The sequence below is a fragment of the Hipposideros armiger genome, unplaced genomic scaffold, assembly GCF_001890085.2.
Source record: "Hipposideros armiger isolate ML-2016 unplaced genomic scaffold, ASM189008v1 scaffold_389, whole genome shotgun sequence".
Taxonomy (NCBI): Eukaryota; Metazoa; Chordata; class Mammalia; order Chiroptera; family Hipposideridae; genus Hipposideros; species Hipposideros armiger.
This window is the reverse complement of record NW_017731739.1, coordinates 1595072-1613949: the sequence shown is the minus strand read 5'-3', so window position 1 is coordinate 1613949 and position 18878 is coordinate 1595072. Positions and strand designations below refer to the sequence as shown.

Here is an 18878-nt window from a genome sequence, read left to right as displayed (position 1 = left end):
AATACAAATCAAAACCACAGCGAGGTAATACTTCATACTCACCAGGATGGCTATCATTAAAAAAGACAGACAAGTAACAAGTTTAGAGAGATTGTAGAGAAATTAGAATTCACATGCATTGCTGGTGAGTGTGTAAAATGGTGCAGCTATGTTGGAAAACTATCTGGCAGTTACTCAAAATGGGAAGTATAGAATTGCCATATGATCCAGCAATTCTACTCACGGTTATAAACCCAAGAGAAATGAAAACATATGTTCACACAAAAATTTGTACATGAATGTTTATAGTAGCATTATCCATAATAGGAAAACAATGGAAACAAATAAAATGCCCATTGACCAATGAATGGATAAACAAAACGCCTACACATACAATGGTATGCTACTCAGTGATTTGAAGGAATGAGGCACCGATGTAACTTGTTGCAGCAAGTACTGTACAGCATGGACAAACCTTGAAAACACTACTAAATGAAAGAGGCCAGTCACAGAGGACCATATAGCATATGATTATGTTTTTCTGAAATGTCCAGAATGGACAAGTCTATATAAAGATAGAAAGTAGATTAGTGGTTGCCTGAGGCGGCAGTGGGAGAAGAGGTAAGAATGGGGAGTATGATAAGCTAGAAAATGGCTTCCACAAAGATATCCATGTCCTAATTCCTGGAACCTGTGAATGTTACCTCATATGGGAAAAGTGGGGTCTTTGCAGATGTGATTAAATTAAGGGTTTTGAAATGGGGAGATTATTCTGGATGGAGATTATTCTGGATTACGTGGCCAGGCACTAAATGCAATTATATATATATATATATATATATATATATATATATATATATATATATCCTCATAAGAGGGAAGCAGAGAGAGACTTGAACACACAGAAGAGAAAGTGATGTGAAGATGGCACAGGGAGTCTGGAGATGTTGGCCTTGAAGACCAGAGTGACAAAGTCACAAGCCAAGGAGTGCTGGCACCCACCTCAAGGTGGAAGAATGAAGGGATGATTCTTCCCTTGAGTTTCCAGAGGAACCGCAGCCTTGCCAGCACCTTGATCTTGGTCGAGCGATACTATTTCCAACTCCTGACCTCCAGAACCGTGAGATAATAAATGTCTGTGTTTTAAGCCACCACGTTTGCAGTAATAGGAAACTAATACAGGGTGTGACTGCTAATGGGTAAGGAGTTTCATTTTCGGGTGGTGAAAATGTTGTAAAGTTGGACTGTAGTGATGGCTGTACAACTCAGTGAATATACTAAAAACCACTGAATTATACACTCACTGTAAATGAGTCAATTTTCTATTATGTGAATTATATCTCAATAAGGCTGTAAATAAATATCTGTGACCTTGAATTAAGCAAAGATTTCTTAGCTATGACACAAAAAGTATGATAAAAAATGACATACTTGACTTTTGCTCATGAAAGATACTAATAAGAAAATAAGAAAGCAAACCACAGATTGGGAAAAATATTTGCAAAACACCTATTTAATTAAAGAACACATCAGAGTATATAAAGAGCTCTCAAACTTCAATAATAAGAAAACAAACAAATAAAAAAATGAGGAAAAGATTTGAACAGATACTACGTTAAAGAAGATATATTGATGGCAAATAAGCATAGTAAAAGATGCTAAATTTTATAAGAGAAATGCAAAATAAAACCACAATGAACACACCTAGAATGGGGGAAAAACCAACACTGATAATATCAAAATGCTAGATGGGGTACTATTGGAACACTGCTGGTAGAAACGCAAAATGGTGCAGCCACATTGAAAAACAATTTGTCAGTTCCTTTGAAATTAAACATACTCTGACCATACAACCCAGCAACCCCACTCCAGGTATCTACCCAAGTGAAGTATAAACCTGTGTTCATACAAAAACCTGTGTACAAATATTTGTAGCAGTATTATTTAAAATGACCAATAACTGGATGCCAACCTGAATGTCCTCAACTGGGATATGGATAAACAAATTGTGGTTCGCCCTTGCAATGGGATCCTACTTTGCAATAAAAAGCAACAAACTACTGATGATACACCCAACACACACCAACTTTAATGCATTATATATTAAGAAAGAAGCCATATTGTATCATTCAATTTTTATAACATTCTGGAAAGAGCAAAACTGTAGAGGGGGGAAAAAACAAGTTAGTGTTTGCTAGGAGCTGAACATGAAGCGAGGGGATGAGTACCAAGGGACATGGGGAAACTTTAGGGGATAATGAAATGCTTCTAATCATAATTACAGTGGTGGTTACAAATGCCTATGGCTTTGTTAAACTCCCAGAACTTTCCACTGAATAGAGTGAATTTTACTCTATGTAAATCAGACCTTACTTTTAAAATGGAAATAGAGAGGCCGGCCAAGTGGCTCAGTTGGTTAAGAGCACAAGCTCTGAGTAACAGGGTCGCCAGTTCAATTCCCACATGGGCCAGTCAGTGAGCTGCACCTGAGCTGAGCTGCCGCTGAGCTGCCAACAGGTGGCAGGATGGCTCAGCTGATGAGAACAAGTGCTCCTAACAACAAGGTTTCCAGTTCGACTCCTGCATGGGATGGTGGGCTACACCCACCCACAACTAAAATTAAACTGGGCACTTTGAGCTGAGCTGCCTGGCGCCTGGATGGCAACTGGACTTGGAGTTGAGCTTGCTGCGCCCTCCACAACTAAGATTGAAGGACAATAACTTGGCTGTTCCCCTTCCCCAATTCCCCAATAAAATCTTTAAAAATAAATAAAATGAAAATAGAAACAGAAAACTATAATACTAAATTATTTTGTACAAAAAGCCTAACGATACACATTTTTAGTGATTTTGACAAATGCTTCCAATTGTTCCTCAAGAAACGTTGAATCCAATTTATACCTCCTCTCTGAGAGAAACTGAGAATGTTGGGTTCTTATACCCTCATCAGCACTGCTACGACAGTGATGGCACTTTTCAGAATGCCTCACTCAGTGCGGGGCACATGGCAGAAGCTGAATAGCAGCAGCATTGATTCCAGGCACATGAAGTCCCCCCAGGGAGGACATCCCCTCTCCTGCCACCATTTACTGTGCTGATGGAGGAAAGAAAGGAAGGAAGATATCATGTGTGTTGAGAGGTGAGATAGCCTCTGAACTCAGGGCTCTGAGGACTGAGGGAGAAGTGTGGAAAAGGAAGCGCAGATGAGGAAAGCATAATAGGTCTTCTGGGAGCTGAGAGGACTAAAGTGACAACTGTATGTCATCCTTGTATCCCCCCCGTTCCCCGACCCAACACCTAACACCACGCATAGCACGTAAGATTGTAAGACGGGACAAATGAACAAATGAATAAGTTCAGAGACTTGCTGGGGTCAGCAAAGGTAAAATTTCCTTGGTTTGGGACTTGGAGGCTCCAACTCAATTTAAGACTGTGGCCGTACAACTTGAGAACTTTTTATTCTGAGCCCCATCAAAGGAGAAGAAACTTGGCATAGGTGAGTAGAGGGAGCACACATCGTCATGGGGCTCCAAACACAGCTCCTGGCTGTCAGAAGTGTATCCTTCTGATTCTCAGCCCTGGGGACTAAGTGAAGGGTGGGGTCGTGGGCCAAATGCTGGGTCATTTCAGCTGGAGCCGGGCGGCTGTATAGGCGAGATAGGGTTGCAGGAGAGGAAGTTGAGTGGGCATGCCTGTGTGCTGGCGGAGGGCCAGAGCTAGAGGAAGAGGGGCTGGGGGTTGGGCGTTTGGAGAAGAGGTGGGGGAGGGGAAGATCTGGTGCTGCTCTAGGAAGCCTGCAAGAGGGAGCAGAGTATCCAGACAGCTGGTAGGTAAGTAGGCAGGACAGTAGGACAGGTTAAGAGAAGGATAAAGCTAAGGAGACGTGTTAGTAGTGAAAAGGAGAGGCAGCCTGTGTGTGTGTGTGTGTGTGTGTGTGTGTGTGTGTGTGTGTGCCCCCACATATGAGAGCATAGGGGCCCCTCCCTGAACTGAAGCCTTATGCTCTGAGTTTACAATCTGCTTCTTTTTCACCCCTGTCACTCTAACCATGACAAAAGTAAGATTGCATATGAGCATGTAGGGGGGTTATTTGAACATGAGTGTAAGCATGAGTGACAGCTCTGACCAGCCCAGCCCAAAGTCTGAGAGAGAGAGAGAGAGAGAGAGAGAGAGAGAGAGAGAGAGAGAGAGAGAGAGAGAGAGAGAGCGCCAGAATGAATGCATTTGGTGAGGGATGAATGAATGAACGTGAGTTTATAAGGAATTCCTTGTGAATGTATGTTCGTGAAAAATGGAGTATTCAAGATGCCTTGCCCCGGCCGCATAGTCCCTACTCCTGGGTCTCTGAACCTACAGGATTCCAGGGAAGTCTGTACTTGAGGTTCTAGAAACTTCACACCAGCCCCTAGAGAGATCCCTGGTCTCTGAATAGGAGACACACCTATTGTACCAGTTTCCAGGAGGGAACCCAGAGAGCATCTGGCTCACGGCGTCTTCTGACCCTGTGAGCCCTCCCGGGGCTGGGGGGCCCAGACTGGGTGGAGCGGCCACACCTGCCTGAAGTTTCGAGGAAGAGGGCGGAAACTGCAGCCGGCACCGCCCTCTCCTAGGCTCAGTGGGCTCCTGCGGTCTGCCGGTCACAGTGGGTCCCGTGACTTCTTCACTTCCCTAAATGGGCAATTTCACTTTCAGAGGCCCAGGTTCTTCCCGGGCAGACAAAAGTAGCCAACCCTGCATGGACCTGGGGCCCTAATCTTGGATCCCAGGGGTGTCTTGGCCCCCTGCTGGCCTGTGACTCTCCCCAACTGGATGGAGCCATGGGTCCCAGATTCCTGCTGCTGCTGCTGCTGCTGCTGTGGCTCAAGGGCTACATCTCAGGTGAGAAGGTAGATGGGCTGGCTAGGGGGGAGGGAATGGCCTTTTCCTAGACCTTCCCTCCCTGCGTTTTCCTGCCCAATGATCTTGTTTAATATTTTATGGAGTTGGAGGAGAGAGAGAAGGAGGTTGGGCTAACCTAAGTAGCTCCTTACCAGAGACCAATGAGAATGTCCCATCCTAATACCTGGCCTCAGACAAAGCTCACCCAGACCTTACAAACTAAGATAAAGCTCTGGACCCTCTCTGCCTGGGGCCTTTTATCTGCCAGGCTTCCTCAGGACCTCTGACCAGAGACACTCAATTCCGCACACCAAAAGCCTTCTTCTCTTGGCCTCTATCAGGAAAGCCCTGCTTGGTTGTTCGGGGAATCATTGCATCATGTATGTGCACTTGGAACTCACTTTTCTTCAGAATGCTGATGCCACTACACCAGTCTTGAGGGGAAGCAATCCCTGAAGGTCCCTCCCACCCTACAGCTGCTAAAGCTCCTTGAGAGGACCTCACCCAATCCTGCCTTCTTTGCTGCCATGGCAACCAAGTTACCACTTCCTGCCCAGTTCTGAGCACGGTGGGTGGGGTTTGGCAAAACCCACTCCTCATCACTTGTGAGAGGGGTGGAAGGTGGACTGTTTTGAAGGTTACCCCACCCATGCCCCTCCCCCAGAGAGGCCCCTCCCCCAGAGAGGGCAGAACAGTGTTTCCTGTGCTGATCTCTCCAGGGGTCCCCCAAACCTCCCACCCACCAAATAATTGAGTTGGGTCATTCTGTTCAGTTTGCATGAGACAAAGTGATGCTCGCAGAGGGTGTTACCTTATTCCAAGCCTTAACTATAGTGGCAGCTGGGCTGGAAACTGAGGCAGACATCAGGCCCTTGGTTATCACAGTTTTGAGCTGCAATGGAAAAGTCTGGAGCAACCTGCATTTGGGAAAAGGAATCATACATTGAGCACCTACTATATCCAAGGCACTGTCCCGGGGCATGGTTCTCAAAGCCAACCTGAGACAATGAAGAAACATATGTTAAGTGATCTGTCATGGGGTTAGTCAGTGGCAGACCCAGAGTTTTAACCCATGTTTATTTAGACTCCAACTTGTGTGCTCTCTATTTTGTCCTACTGGGGAGTAATGTGTGTATGTGATTGTTTGCAGAAGGCTCTGGGGGTATTGAGGAGGGGTGGAGGGACCGTACCCCAGCTTTCTCCCTCTCCCTGTCCCCTGATTCACCACACCTGACCAAGCTCTACTCCCCCTCCCCCCAGACTGTGGATTATGAAGTGCACAGATCACATTTCTTTCCTACGCATAGAGTGCAATGTATTCACAAATGAACAGTGAATAATTGTAGAATTTTTTGATTTGCACTCTGTTGGGAGTTTATGTGCACTTTGGGGCGTATTTAATCTATGCAAGTAGGATATTTTAAAATTAAACACCACCTAGAATGAACTAAGACAACTTGCTATTTAAAAGGTGTCTAGTGAACCTATTTGTGAAATAAATAACTACTCTTGTTTTTTTTCAAAAATGAAGATCAGGTTTTCTTATCCACCTAAGTTGCTTGTGCTCTGGAATTTCATAGCTTGATGACTTGGGTTTGTGTCTGTGCAGTGTCTCACTGAGAGCAAGTCCTGGGTCTTTCCCACAAGACTCTGAAGATGGGGTTTAGCACTCTCCCATCGAGCTACAAAATACTGTGAAGAAAGGGGCTGCATCTGATGGGGCTCCCTGACTGTCAGGCCTGAGTCTCCTTTATTAGACTGGGGGCTCCCTGAGGGCTATGCCCTTGTCTCCACCATAAGATTGGGAGTGCCCTGAGGGTGAGGCCTGTGTCTCCCCCCCCACTCACACTAGGGGGAGGTCCCTCATAGTAGGGCTGTATTTCCCCCTCAGACTGTGAGTCCCATGACAGCAGAGCAGTCTCCACTTTTTCTCCCTTCACCACGGGCTTCAAGTTGCAAGATGCCTCCTTCCTCCTTTCTTGCCAGACCTTGCTCAACAAGTCGTGTCTCCCCAGGTGCCTCTGCCGAGAGCGTGTACTCCAAGGTGCAGCATTTTGAAGGGGAGACTCTGTCTGTGCAGTGCTCCTACAAGAGCCGCAAAAACCACGTGGGGGGTAAGGTTTGGTGCAAAATCAGGAAGAAGAAGTGTGAGACTGGGTTTACCCGGGTCTGGGCACAGGGGCCACGCTATTTGCTGCAGGACGACGCCCAGGCCAAGGTGGTCAACATCACCATGGTGGACCTCAGGCGCCAGGACTCGGGCCGGTACTGGTGCATGCGTAACAGCTCTGGGATCCTCTACCCTCTGATGGGCTTCCAGCTGGAAGTGTCTCCAGGTGAGCAGGCCTGCTGGGGCACTGGGATGGTGGGGCATCTCCTCCCTGCCCTGCACTCCACTAACATCAGATATAATAAGAACAATAACCCGTTAATGGGCATGTGGCACAGTAGGGTTTTCACCATTCTTTTATAGACATCTTCATGAACATTATTGCCACCATTTGATAGATGAAGAAAATGACATCTCAAAAGCCATTACATGCCTCTGACCTTGTTCAAGTTCACAGAGCTAGCAAGTGGCAGAGATGAGATTCAAACTCAGGACTCTCTGTCCTTTGTTTTATTCAGTCATCTGTTCCATATGTATTCACTGAGCCCAAATTATGTGCCAGCCACTATTCTAGGCTCTGAGGTTACAGTGGTGAGCAAAAACAGACTCAGTTTGACCTTATGGGCGATGACAGGCAGTAGCACATCATCAGATGGATAATTGTAGATAACAATAAATGCTCTTAAGAAAATAAAACAGTGTGATAAACTAGAGAGTAATTCAGTGGTAGGAGGAACTGCCGAAGCACAGGGGTTCAGAGAAGACCTCTGTGAGCAGATGACATTTAGCAGAGCCCTGAATTATGAGAGCTTTCTAACCCTGTTGAAATGTGGGTATTTCAAGTTGCATTCCAGGTGGGGAGAACTGCATGTGCAAAGGCCCTGAGGTGAGAAGGAGCTGGACCTGTATAAGGCAGGCCCGTGTGGCTGGTCCAGACTGAGTGTGGGGCCGAAAGATAGGAGAAGGTTAGAGAGTCACATAGCAGCTCTAAAGTCCATGATATGGAGTTTGAATTTTATTCTAAGTATAATAGGGAGCTATTGAAGAGCCTAGAGGGGTGTATTGTGGCTTATCTTCAGGACAATAATGGCTGCTGTGTGGATGGGGTGTAGAAGGGTAAGAACATGGGCAGAGAGACCACTGTGGGCATCCTGGCTGGAAATGACAGTGTCTTGGAGTAGGGGGTGGGCCCTGAAGGTAGAAAGACGTGGAGAGGCTCAAATCTATGACAGCCAGGCTTCCTGCCCACCCTGTACGTTTTTGAGGTAAGACAGGATTTACTAATGTGGGAGGTGAGCAAAAGTGAGAAATCAAGGATGACTCCGAGGTGTTCTATTTCATCAGCAAGGTGGATGGTGGTTACCATCCCGAAGAGGAGCTAGTCTGGCGGAGAGAAATGAAGGACTCTATTTGTGTCATGTTGAGTTTAAGATACTTTAGAACTTCAAGTAGAGAAATGAAGCAGGCCGTTGATGTATCAGCCTGGAGCCCAGGTGACAGGTCAGAGCTGGGGATGTATTTGAAAGTATCTTAGTAAAGACAGTTTAAAGTCAAAGGGATTAGAGACATCTATAGAGACAGAAAGTAGATTAGTGGATGCTCAGAGCTGGAGGGAAGGCAAGGGTAATAGGGAGCTAATGGCTAAAGGGTGAGTGATTTCTTTTTGAGATGAAAATATTTTCTAAAATTGACTGTGATAATGGTTGCATGAATCTGAGTATCCTAAAAACCAATGAATTTGACACTATAGATGGGTGTGTTATATGGGATGTAAATTAAATTATATCTCAACAAAGTACTTAAGAAATCAAGGAGATATGAAAGCTCTCCTTTGAGAGCAGAAAAAGACAGGAGGGCCTGTAGAAAAAGACAAAAGAAGGGCCGAGGTCCTCCCATGTTTATATATGGGATAGGGTGAAGGGCCAGTGAAAGAGCCTGAAAAACATAGCCGATGATTATGAAATTCATTATCAACCCTTTCTGGTTCCCCTTATCCAATTGCATTCCCATCTTCTGCGGGGTCTGAACTAGGCAACTGTCTAGTTCATGTCTAAGATGTGGAGCCAAATCTCATTCCTCCATTCTCTAGTTCAGATTTAGACCAGGAAAGTAGTTGAAACCAGTTTGTTGAAGTCTTAATTTGAACGACTACAAATATGAAATGGTTAGCATTATCCCTCCATTGTACCATGTCAAATCTCACTTTCTGTCTCTTAATGACAATTTGGGAGAGATTCCAACTTTGCAGGCCTTCTCAGATATTAGGAAATAAAAAGTCCTCGGCCCAATTAACAACTCAAATCTTTTAGCAATATGTGCTCTCTTCTACTCCCCCTTAAAGACCAGGTGTCATGGCCCAAGGCACCTGAAGTGGGGAAGTGGGCATAGCCTGCTGCCTAACTCCCACTCCTCCACCAGGAGGTGGGGAAGAGGGGGTTCCTCTTGGTCACCTTTTTCTGGTCCTCCCCCTCCAAACTCCTTGGTATACTGGAGCAGCCATGAAAGAGGAGCAAATGGTTGTGTGACTTCGCTGACCCTTGTAGGAGTTCTCTTTCTGTTGGATGTCACTCATTTGCTGCCCAACCCTTTGAGATCCTCTGTGAAGTGGGTTCCAAACTCTGGCTCTCCCAAAGCACCTATGTGTGAAGGGTCCTTTGGGGGGGTCTCTTCACTGCTGAATAGGATGATGTGGGAGATTGGGCTCCAGGTCAGCCTCTTCCCCTATGCCCACCCTCACCAGTGCCACTTGTTCTGGGTTCCTTGCCCAGAAAAACGCGCACCTTCCCTGGTGACCACCTGGCCTTCAGGAACGCATCACTGCCACGCACAATCCCAAGATGCAGCAGCCTCTCTTCCCCGCCCCTCCCCCCATCTCTCTCCAATTTTCTTGTTCCCTGTGGAAAAAGACCCAGCACTGCCCCTTAGGTTGCACCTCACAACTACAACTCCCTTCTCCCTCACCATCCATACACTATCCTTTTTCTAAAAAATGGAATGGCAAAGGGCTAGTTTGATGGACAAGGGTAGCAGAACTGGTTTGGGTATCTCTTAGAAAACCCCCAAGCTGCTTGTGGCATTCTTTGGAATCTGGGCCTTTGCGCCTCATCCTCATCTCTGGACCCCAGTTGCTAATTATGGAGCAGCTGGAAAAGTCCCCGTTCAGCATCTGAGTAGAGAAATCTCTTTGACCCCCAAGAATAAGGAGGGTCTGGAAGCGACAAGAGAGAGATGGGGATGGGGAGGGGCGTGTCCTCTGGGCCCAGGAGGCCTCGCAGGGGAGACTACAGAAATTGTGGAAGGTTTTTCCTTCTTTATTGTGCCTACTTCCCTCTGACATCACCCTCTGAACAAACACACACCTGACCACTCAGCACAGCTGAATATGGGTCCAAGGTGAAGGAGGGGAGATGAGGAGAAGCCCCACCCACCCCTGCATCCAGACAGCCGTGTAGGTTGCCAGGAATCTGCTTCAGCACTGAGGCCCCCAACTCAGTCTAACGTTCCTCCCTCTCTGGTCCCTCAGCCCCCACAACCAAAAGAAACAATCCTCTTACACAGCTGGCCAACATCCTCAAGAGTGGAATTGCCGTGACAATGGGCCAAGCCCCTACCTCAGGCCCTGGCGCCCCTTTTACCACCAGTGTGACGATGTTCACACCTGGGGTCCTCACCCTTGCCAGACTCTTGCCCTCCGCTGCCTCAGGGACCATCAGACTGACCTCCTTGACAGGATACGGCTTCACCAGCCCCTCCAGCCCAGAGCCCAGAAGGACCACGGGGCTCCAGACTGTGACTGCATCTCCCAGCAATACCAGAGCCTCCTCTGCTGGCCCAGCAACCATCTTCACCACAGCTGGGCACCTGCCCACCAGATCGCCCACCACGAGCATGTGCCATACCAGCAGATCTCCCCTTGACAAATTACCCCCTATCAGGTACCTGTGGGACTTGGGGTTGAATGATATTTTCCCAGGCATGGCAAGAGTTCTTGATGCCTGAACAGGTCTCAAGGTGCAAATGTTATAGCAGACCCCCCCCCCCGTTTTTGCCCCCTGGAAAGTCAGTCTGGCCTGTTGCTGAATGGGAGGCAGGGGACTTGAAGATGGGATGGAAATGTGACATAAAGGATGTCAGTGGGAAATTAGGGCAAGGGACGGGTCAGCATAAGGGTTTGCATAGAGAAGAGAGGGGAGGGACAGGACCAGGAGGTGGCTTGGAGAGCAGGAAGTAGGAATTGGGGGATAATCTGATTTGGGTTCCCCCAGAAGCAGACTCTGAGATCAGGATTCATGTTGTATTGGGAACACAGGGGAGAGCGTGGAGAAGTGAGACCGGGGATGGGAGGCAGCGGGTAGGGTACTTAATCAAGCCGCTACCACCGTCGGCAGCAAGAGTTCAGTCCCACTGGGAAAACTCTGGGGTCCTGTGTCAAGCAGCCACCTGAGGGACAAGGGAGCTGGGGTATTTATATACCCACTCCTGCGGGTCATCGGTAGAGGGCTGCCTGCCATGTGTGGCATGGAGGGCACCAGTGATAAGAGAAACTCCTTAGGCAAAAGATATTTAAATGAAGGTGCTGACAATGCGTGTACATGGAAGTGATACAAGCAAGAGACACAAGCCGGGTATCTATAGCATCTGTTACAGAGGATGAAGGTGGGAAGACATCCTCTGTCACTAAGGAGGAGAAGAATCTTGGTCTCTCCCATCACAAATGGGCGTCTCAGAGTCCTTGTCCTCAGAGTGGAGACTAATGGAGGAGAGGTGCTCCCCTCCACCTGGGGACTTCCTCCCCTGAACTCTGAGCCCCTCACTCTGCTCCCCCATGCCTGGGTCCCCAAAGAAGAGAGGCCATCACTCCCTGCAGGGGCTCTCAGGGTTTCCCCTGGTCTGACTCCTCTTGTATTAGGCATGCAGGAAGACGTGGGTCAGGGTGGGGGAACCTGGTACTCACCACCCCACTCTGTCCCATCTCCTCAGGAACCAGGATTCTTATCCCATTGTGCTCTTGGGGGTACTGACCTTCCTCTCAGTGCCTGTGATGTTGATCGTGGTCTATGGGTTCTGGAAGAAAAGACACATGGGAAGTGAGTAGAGCCCAGCCTCCCAGATTCCCGAGGGCAAAGTACTGGGGGGTTTGGCACACTCGCCAAAGTGCCTGACTGCAGTCGGTCCCCAGGCAGTATGTCCCTGCCTGCATCCCGTGGGCCACCCAGGTAAGGGAGGAGGGTGGGCAGGCAGGGACAGTACAGCGTAACCCTCCAGGGCTGACCTGGCAGGAAGTGGAGGTCAGAGCCAGAAGAGGGGCTGGATGAGCCCGGAGCTTGGGGGATGAGGGGCAGGAGCCCTGTCCCTCATCTCTCTCCCTGGTCCTCACAGGCTACAGTGTGTGCAGGGGTCCTGCTAGACACCGGAAGGACCCACTAGATGGCCGGAGCCTCCATGGAAGCCAGCTTGGTCTAAAGCCATGTATGGAGTGGGGGAGCTTCTCCCAGAGGGGCCCCAGGAGACCAGAGGAGGAGTGAAGATGGGGACCTATCTGGATTGGAGCCAGGTTGAGGGGTGAGGACGTGTGCAGAGCTGGACTCAGGCCTTTCCAGAACCAGAGACTGCACTTTACCTGCACAGTCCCGCTGGACTACCAGGAACCTGGGGAGGGACCCACAGTGAGGGACACCAGGCAGTAAGTCCTGGGGGAAGCCACCAAGGGATTCTGCTCAGAGCCACAGACCCCCGGGTCCCCGCTGGATGACAGAGAAGCCCTGATGATGCTGTTTACAGACAGAGAGCCTCAGCTTCCTTTGGCCTCAAACCCCACTATTAAGCTGAAGGGAGTCGGGGTGAAGGGTGGACAGCTGCCCTCTCCCCACCAGGACCCTGTGTCCTCAGCTCCCCTTTGCTCCCCTATGCACTTGGAAAAGAAAGTGTCCAGAGGCAGTGGATGTCTCAGCGGCCTGCCCTGGAGGAGAAGGAACAGTGATTAAGAATTGGGGGTCCACAGAGGAATCGGTAGCAGGGGACCCCAGAGCTGCCCAAGCCCTCACCATCCCACGCCATGCATCCTCTGAGCCACTCCTGGATATGCCCTGCTCTGGGCAGCTATTGGTCCCTTAAGTCCACAGTCTCAGTGCTGCCACCTGTTGACTGGCCTCTCCTGGGAAAGCTGTGACAGAGCCCCTGAGAGCCCCCATCAGCTGCAGGACAAGCTGGTCCCCAAAATGGGCCTCAGAGGCTGAACTCAGGGCTCTCTCCCCCAGTTTTGACACTGGGACTCCAGGTCTGAGCTCCTGAGGGTCCTCCAGTGTCCACTAAAGGGAGGACCATGGCTTCAGTGGTCCTGAAAGGGGAATCACCACCTCCACCCCCGCTGCCAGGGGTTCATTTTCCCTTGGGAAGAGAGAAGCCGCTTGTGACACAGCTAAGACAACTCAGCTGACCACAACCTGGAGAACTGCCCTGTGGGGGTGGGGCGGGGCGGAGTGGGGAGGGTGGAGCCCAGGGGCCTGAGGAGCCTGCCCCTGCCTCACAGGCTCATGGTTCAGACTTGGCCCCTTCTGCAGCAAAGGCTGGAGAATACGGGCTGGATTCCTCCCCTGGAACGGTGGTCCACCAGCCTGGAGTCACCGGAATAAGCACCTGGAGATAGATGTGGCATCTCCACTCTCGGCCCTGAGTCAGGGACCTCCCAGGTCGAAGAGGAAACATCATAGTCAGGAGGGTGACACAGCTGGATCCTTGGTGGGGCCACTACAGGATGGATATGGGGACAGAGGAAGGGGCAGGGGGTATCTTAGGGGACAGCAGGGAGGAGGCACCTCTCCCCTCTGTCCAGGAGAGGGCACTAGAGGGGAGACTCAGGCTGAGGAACTGACTGGCCGGGTGCCAGGACTCTCTCTCTCTCTCTCTCTCTCTCTCTCTCTCTCTCTCTCTCTCATCTGTCCTCCCTAGCAGGAGGGGTGGCCACCAGCTGGTGTGTAACTAGGAGAGATCTTAACTCACCTGGGAGAAAATAGCTCCCCAAGAGCTCACTTACTTCCACCCTGATGGCTCTGCCTCCTTGGAAAGCAAGCTGTCTGGTTGGAGAGCCCTACAGAGGGCTCAGGACTGGGACTCAAGGGCGCCACTTGTCCCTGTGTGACCCTGTGCAAGTCACTAACCCTACCGGACCTCATTTTTCCTCTTGTGAAAGGGGACACTAATTCCTACCTCAAGACTGTTTTCAGAATAAAATGAAAGAACGTGAACCTTATAGAACTGAGTAAGTGCCTTGTGATTATTGGTCCTTTTCCAGTTCTAACATTGTTTGTCACATTCTACTTTTAAGAACGTTGGACTCTATTTCTGTTTTGTTCTCAATTGTAAGGGAGTAGGACGGGAGAAGGGGGACATGGTCCCCAGGTGGTGGGTGCTGGCCCCAGGCTGAGGCCTCATCCATGCCCCGATGTCAGGCAGGACAGCTGTCAGGGCGACCACCATCCCTGTTGGCCCAGGTTGAGGGTCTTCTGGGCCCGGGCGGGCCCACATGTGCTGCCCACTCATGGAGCCTGCTCCCACACGAACTCCATGGTGAGGAAGACACAGGGCGCTGAGAAGGACGTGCAGACCCTGTGCCCCAGCTCCCAGCTCCTCGGGGCCTGGGTGATCTCTTCAGACCCCCAGGCCTCTGAGACATTTCCCCCCAAAGCCTAGGCTCTCATTTTTCCTTCCTCTTCTCACTCGTGTTCCTGGAGCTCCAGGGGAACCCAGATCCCAGCAGATCCAGAGCAGGGAGGTACAAGGCAGGCAAGGGCTTGACACAGGCTGGGGCTGAGGTTGTTTTAGTGAACGAGACCACCAAGCTCCTGGAACAACAGGCTGAGAGGAATACACCTGTGAAGAGTTTCCTGTCTGACTGAGGGAAAGAACAAAGAAAACCAGGCACCCAAGCAATGTTTGGGATGTTCGTTGGTTTGGCTCAGGCAGACCTGACACCCCTCCCCCGGATGCCAGCAAGCCAGCCTGAGGGTCACAGTTCTCCCAGATGGCTGTAAAATGTAGTTTTCACTCTGGATCAAACTAAGCTGGTGGATGTTCCACCATAATGCCCAGCTCCTCCGGCAGGACTGACGGACTTTTTACCTGGTGCTGGGAGCAGTGAAGGTAGAAGCCCTCACAGACCCATTTCCAGGGCAGCCCACCGCCCCTGACTGGGACACAGGGGATGAAGGACCTGGTACCCCCTGCCATCTTGGTAAGTCCTGAAGGACAATCTGTCTTCAGAACACCTCACAGGGTGGCCTGAGCTTCCTGTTGGCCGGAGGCCAGCCCCACTTCTGCAGTCCTGCTTCCTGTCTTTGTCTTCCCCAGCCTGGTCCCCAAGCACTTTAAACCTCTGTGCTAATCTCCACCTCAGAGTTTGCTCCCCACAGACCCAAACCCAGCCTGCCACATTGCATGCTTACAGGGTTTTCTCTTTTCTTTGTTGCTTGTCTGTTAACTATAAGCAGCCTGTGACAATTGCTTTTCTGTAGCTCATCTAATGACAAATTAGTTTTTAAATGTGTTTGATTAGTGGTCTTTCAACAAATGCGTATGGAGTGATACTGGCAAGCTGGGGGCTGGGGACACAGGGGTGACTTGGGGGCAGAGGCCCCCTTTCTCCTCCTCCTTCTTCCTGCCCTCCTTCTGCACCTATCTCCCCTCCCCACGCTCCCTTCCCCCCGATGGTCTACTTTGCTCTCTCCCACCCTTGCTTGTCAAATGACACCAATATCCTAATTGCTAACTGGATCTCACAGCGAAGGGGTAATGGTAAGGAGCTGGAACCAAGACTGGTTAAAGGAAGGATGCAGGAGAGGTGAGCACAGGTCCCAAAACAGGGGCTCAGGAGACCAGGTAAGGGACAGCAGCCAGAGCGGGGAAAGAAGCAACGTCTAAAGACATCATCAGCATTCCTGCTTTACTGATCAGGAAGCAAGTTCAGAGCTGGGATGACATGGCTTGACTGCACGGCCTTCAGGGCAGAGCCCTTGACCATGGGCTGCCTCCTGGCCAGCTCAGCAGGGGTAGAGGTCTGCCCTGACAACAGGCATGGAGGCGGGAGGGGAAAGGTTTCGCCGCAGGCTGGCTCTGACTTTCCTCACCTGGCTGGTCCTTATTCCCAAGCCCCCCAGGCCACTGGAATAGCATCTGCAGCGTGACGGTAGCTGTCCTGCTGCTGATGCTCATCTTACTCGTGATCCTGTCCCTCAGGAAAGTCCAAGGAAGAACCAGGACAGGTAAACCCACCACTGGCTCCAAGCAGACCATGAAGTGCTTAGCCACACTAAGGCACCCTCTAGCCACAGGGACAGGCTTATTATGCCCATTGTACCAATAAGGAAACCGAGGCACAAGAGGTGAAGCAGCCAGGGTTCCCTGGGCTCTCCAAATGGACCCTCCCACTTTGCCAGAGCGGCAGACAGGCTGGGTGGTGCCGAGGACAGACCAGTTCTCTTCAGAGGCTCAAGGTCAGCTAACCCAAGGCAATTCGACTCAGTGCCAGTTTGCCTAAAACTGGGTATTCTAGTATCCATTGGGGATCATATATTTTGTCATCTTTTTATAGTTTGGGATTTTAAAAAACAAATTTATCTCAAGACTTTTCTGGTTGCCAATGTATCGTTTTTTAATTGTTGCTAACCTGTTTAAATTTTGTCTTCCTATAAGCACTTGAAGGACTGCTCAAATCTTCAAGTTCTGCGTTTTTAGCATTACTCCCATGGAAAATCTACAGCATTTTAAGCAAGATTTATCAGATTAGTGCCTTTTGATGACTCCTACTTTGTTTTCTGTTGCTTGGTTTGCTCAGCGCATATGTGCTCTGTGTTTATTAACCACATAGCCCAGTGATGTGTCTATTGACAAGAAGAGTGAACTATAGAAGCGGGTCAAAGTTATATTAAACCACATTGATTTTCATTTTTCAACCTATAAAAATCCCCAAGTAGTAGTGCATTGTAAAATTTTATATACAGATTTTTCACACTGTGTAAAATCAATTTAGTGGGCCACAATTGTATTTTTATAAAACAAAACAGAAAAGCAAAATGTTGAAATTCTTTGCACATTGGAAAGATAATTTTTCACTGAATTTTTCTTGTAGCAAAATGTGAGTATACTATGATAACATGTTTCTCATTGTGGTCCCCAGCCCCCAAAATATATTATTATATATAACTTCATCAGCAAATACCGGGGGTGCCAAAAAAATGTATACACAGGACTTGCATTCACTTTTCATTATCAGTATATATTGAATATTACAATTGTAATACAGTTTTTTCCTTTCTTAAAGTGTGTATACATTTTTTGGCACCCTCTGTAGATTATAATTCCTAAATTTGAAATTTAAATTTGGAACTTTCAGCGGCCTGGAATTATTAAGTTTACTGGTTTGATGTGAATTAGCCACAGGCAGCCATTTTGGTTTGCTCCTCAGAGCTAATGTCCATGCCCCAGACACTATGCTGTGCCGCCTGGGATCTCCCCAAGCAGGATGGTGTTTCCTGACCAAGCCCAGCTTTTCCCGCATCAGGGTCCCTTCTGCCCAGCCAGGCCTCCAGCCCTTCTCCAAATTTCCATGGGAGCTTGGGGTAGGGGGAGGTCCCTCCCCCAAACCTGACTGTTTTCTTCACAGGTAAAGACAAATCCCACCACATCTATGACATTTCCGCCCATGAGGACGAGACCCCTGTGCATAGGAAGAACCCCTCATCAGGACAGAGAGAATCCCAGGTTTCCTGGGTAACTTTGTTGTCATTTTTGTTGTTCTTTTTGAACTTCCTGGCTTGTGTTTATGCACAGTTACTATTTACTTTGAACCTGGACTCACTCATGACTACTGATGCCCCTAACACCTCACCTGTGTGTGTCCTGTCCCCATATTTCCCAATTCAAACCCTGCAGAGAGCGGGAGAAGCTGACTGACCAAGCTGTTCACCTTCACCCCTGTGGGAGACAGCTTTTCGTGCTGATTCATCTCGTGGGGCGTGAACCAGCCTGTGGCTCAGCTCAGTCACCATGGGTCCAATCAGCTGTGGAAAAGGGTATCACACGATACAAAAAGTGCTCCCTAGAGCGCTCTGTCATCAGGAGCTGGGGACAGGGCCATTTCCCTTGGGTAGGTCTGTCTTATTAAAGATCTGACACTCTTGAAATTGCAGAATTGGGAGGATATAAAGTCATCTGGTCCAACCCCCTGTAAGGCTGTAATCAACTTTACAAATGACATTCCTACCGAGAACTCTTCTAGCTCAATGGTACTTAAACTGGAGTGCGCACAAAAGTCACCTGGGCTCCACCCCCTGAGACTTTTAATAGATCTGGTCTGCAGACAGCACTCTGTGTAGCCTCCCTTACTCTTTTTTTTCTTTTTTATTGTTAGTTTCAGGTGTACAGAACAATGCAATAGTTATCCTTTTCACCCTTCACACAGAAACAACCCCCCTGCCCCATCTACTGCCCTACCACCTCCGATATCATACTTATCTATTACAATTCCATTGACTCCATTCCCACACTCTACTCCATGTCCCGTGACTATATGTATATATAATTATAGTTGACACACAATATTATTCAACATCAGCTTCAGATATACAGTGCGGAGGTCAGGCCTCCACACTGACTATGAAGTGGTCTCCCTAACAAGACATGAGTCCATCTGGCCCCCTAAAACATATTTATAACATTATTGATTATATTCCCCAGACTGTCTTTTCTATCCCTGAGGCATATTGTAGTTACCAATTTGTATTGTCTCATCCCTTCCCCTTCTCCTTCATCTCCACCCCCTCCCAACTAGCAACCCTCAGTTTTTCCTCTGTGTCTCTGAGACTATTTCTGTTTACATTTCTCATTTATTCAGTTTTTTAGAATCCACGTATAAGTG

The 18878-nt window shown here is 48.9% G+C and overlaps 1 protein-coding gene across 5 annotated transcripts; it reads left to right on the top strand.

Moving 5' to 3' along the window:
• Positions 1-4661: 4661 nt before the first annotated feature.
• Positions 4662-15558, top strand: TREML2 (triggering receptor expressed on myeloid cells like 2). 5 transcript variants are annotated; one of them, XM_019663380.1, is made up of 5 exons: positions 4662-4857; positions 6873-7193; positions 10491-10902; positions 11948-12054; positions 12347-14218. In XM_019663380.1, exons 1-5 carry the CDS (start codon positions 4797-4799, stop codon positions 12490-12492), a joined length of 1047 nt encoding a protein of 348 aa, XP_019518925.1. In that variant the 5' UTR covers positions 4662-4796; the 3' UTR covers positions 12493-14218. The 5 variants fall into 5 exon arrangements, with proteins under 5 accessions (XP_019518925.1, XP_019518922.1, XP_019518924.1 ...); XM_019663377.1 differs by lacking the exon at positions 4662-4857 and adding an exon at positions 15068-15558 and having other exon boundaries at positions 6662-7193; positions 12347-12529; XM_019663379.1 differs by lacking the exon at positions 4662-4857 and having other exon boundaries at positions 6662-7193; positions 10698-10902.
• The last annotated feature ends 3320 nt before the right edge of the window (positions 15559-18878 follow it).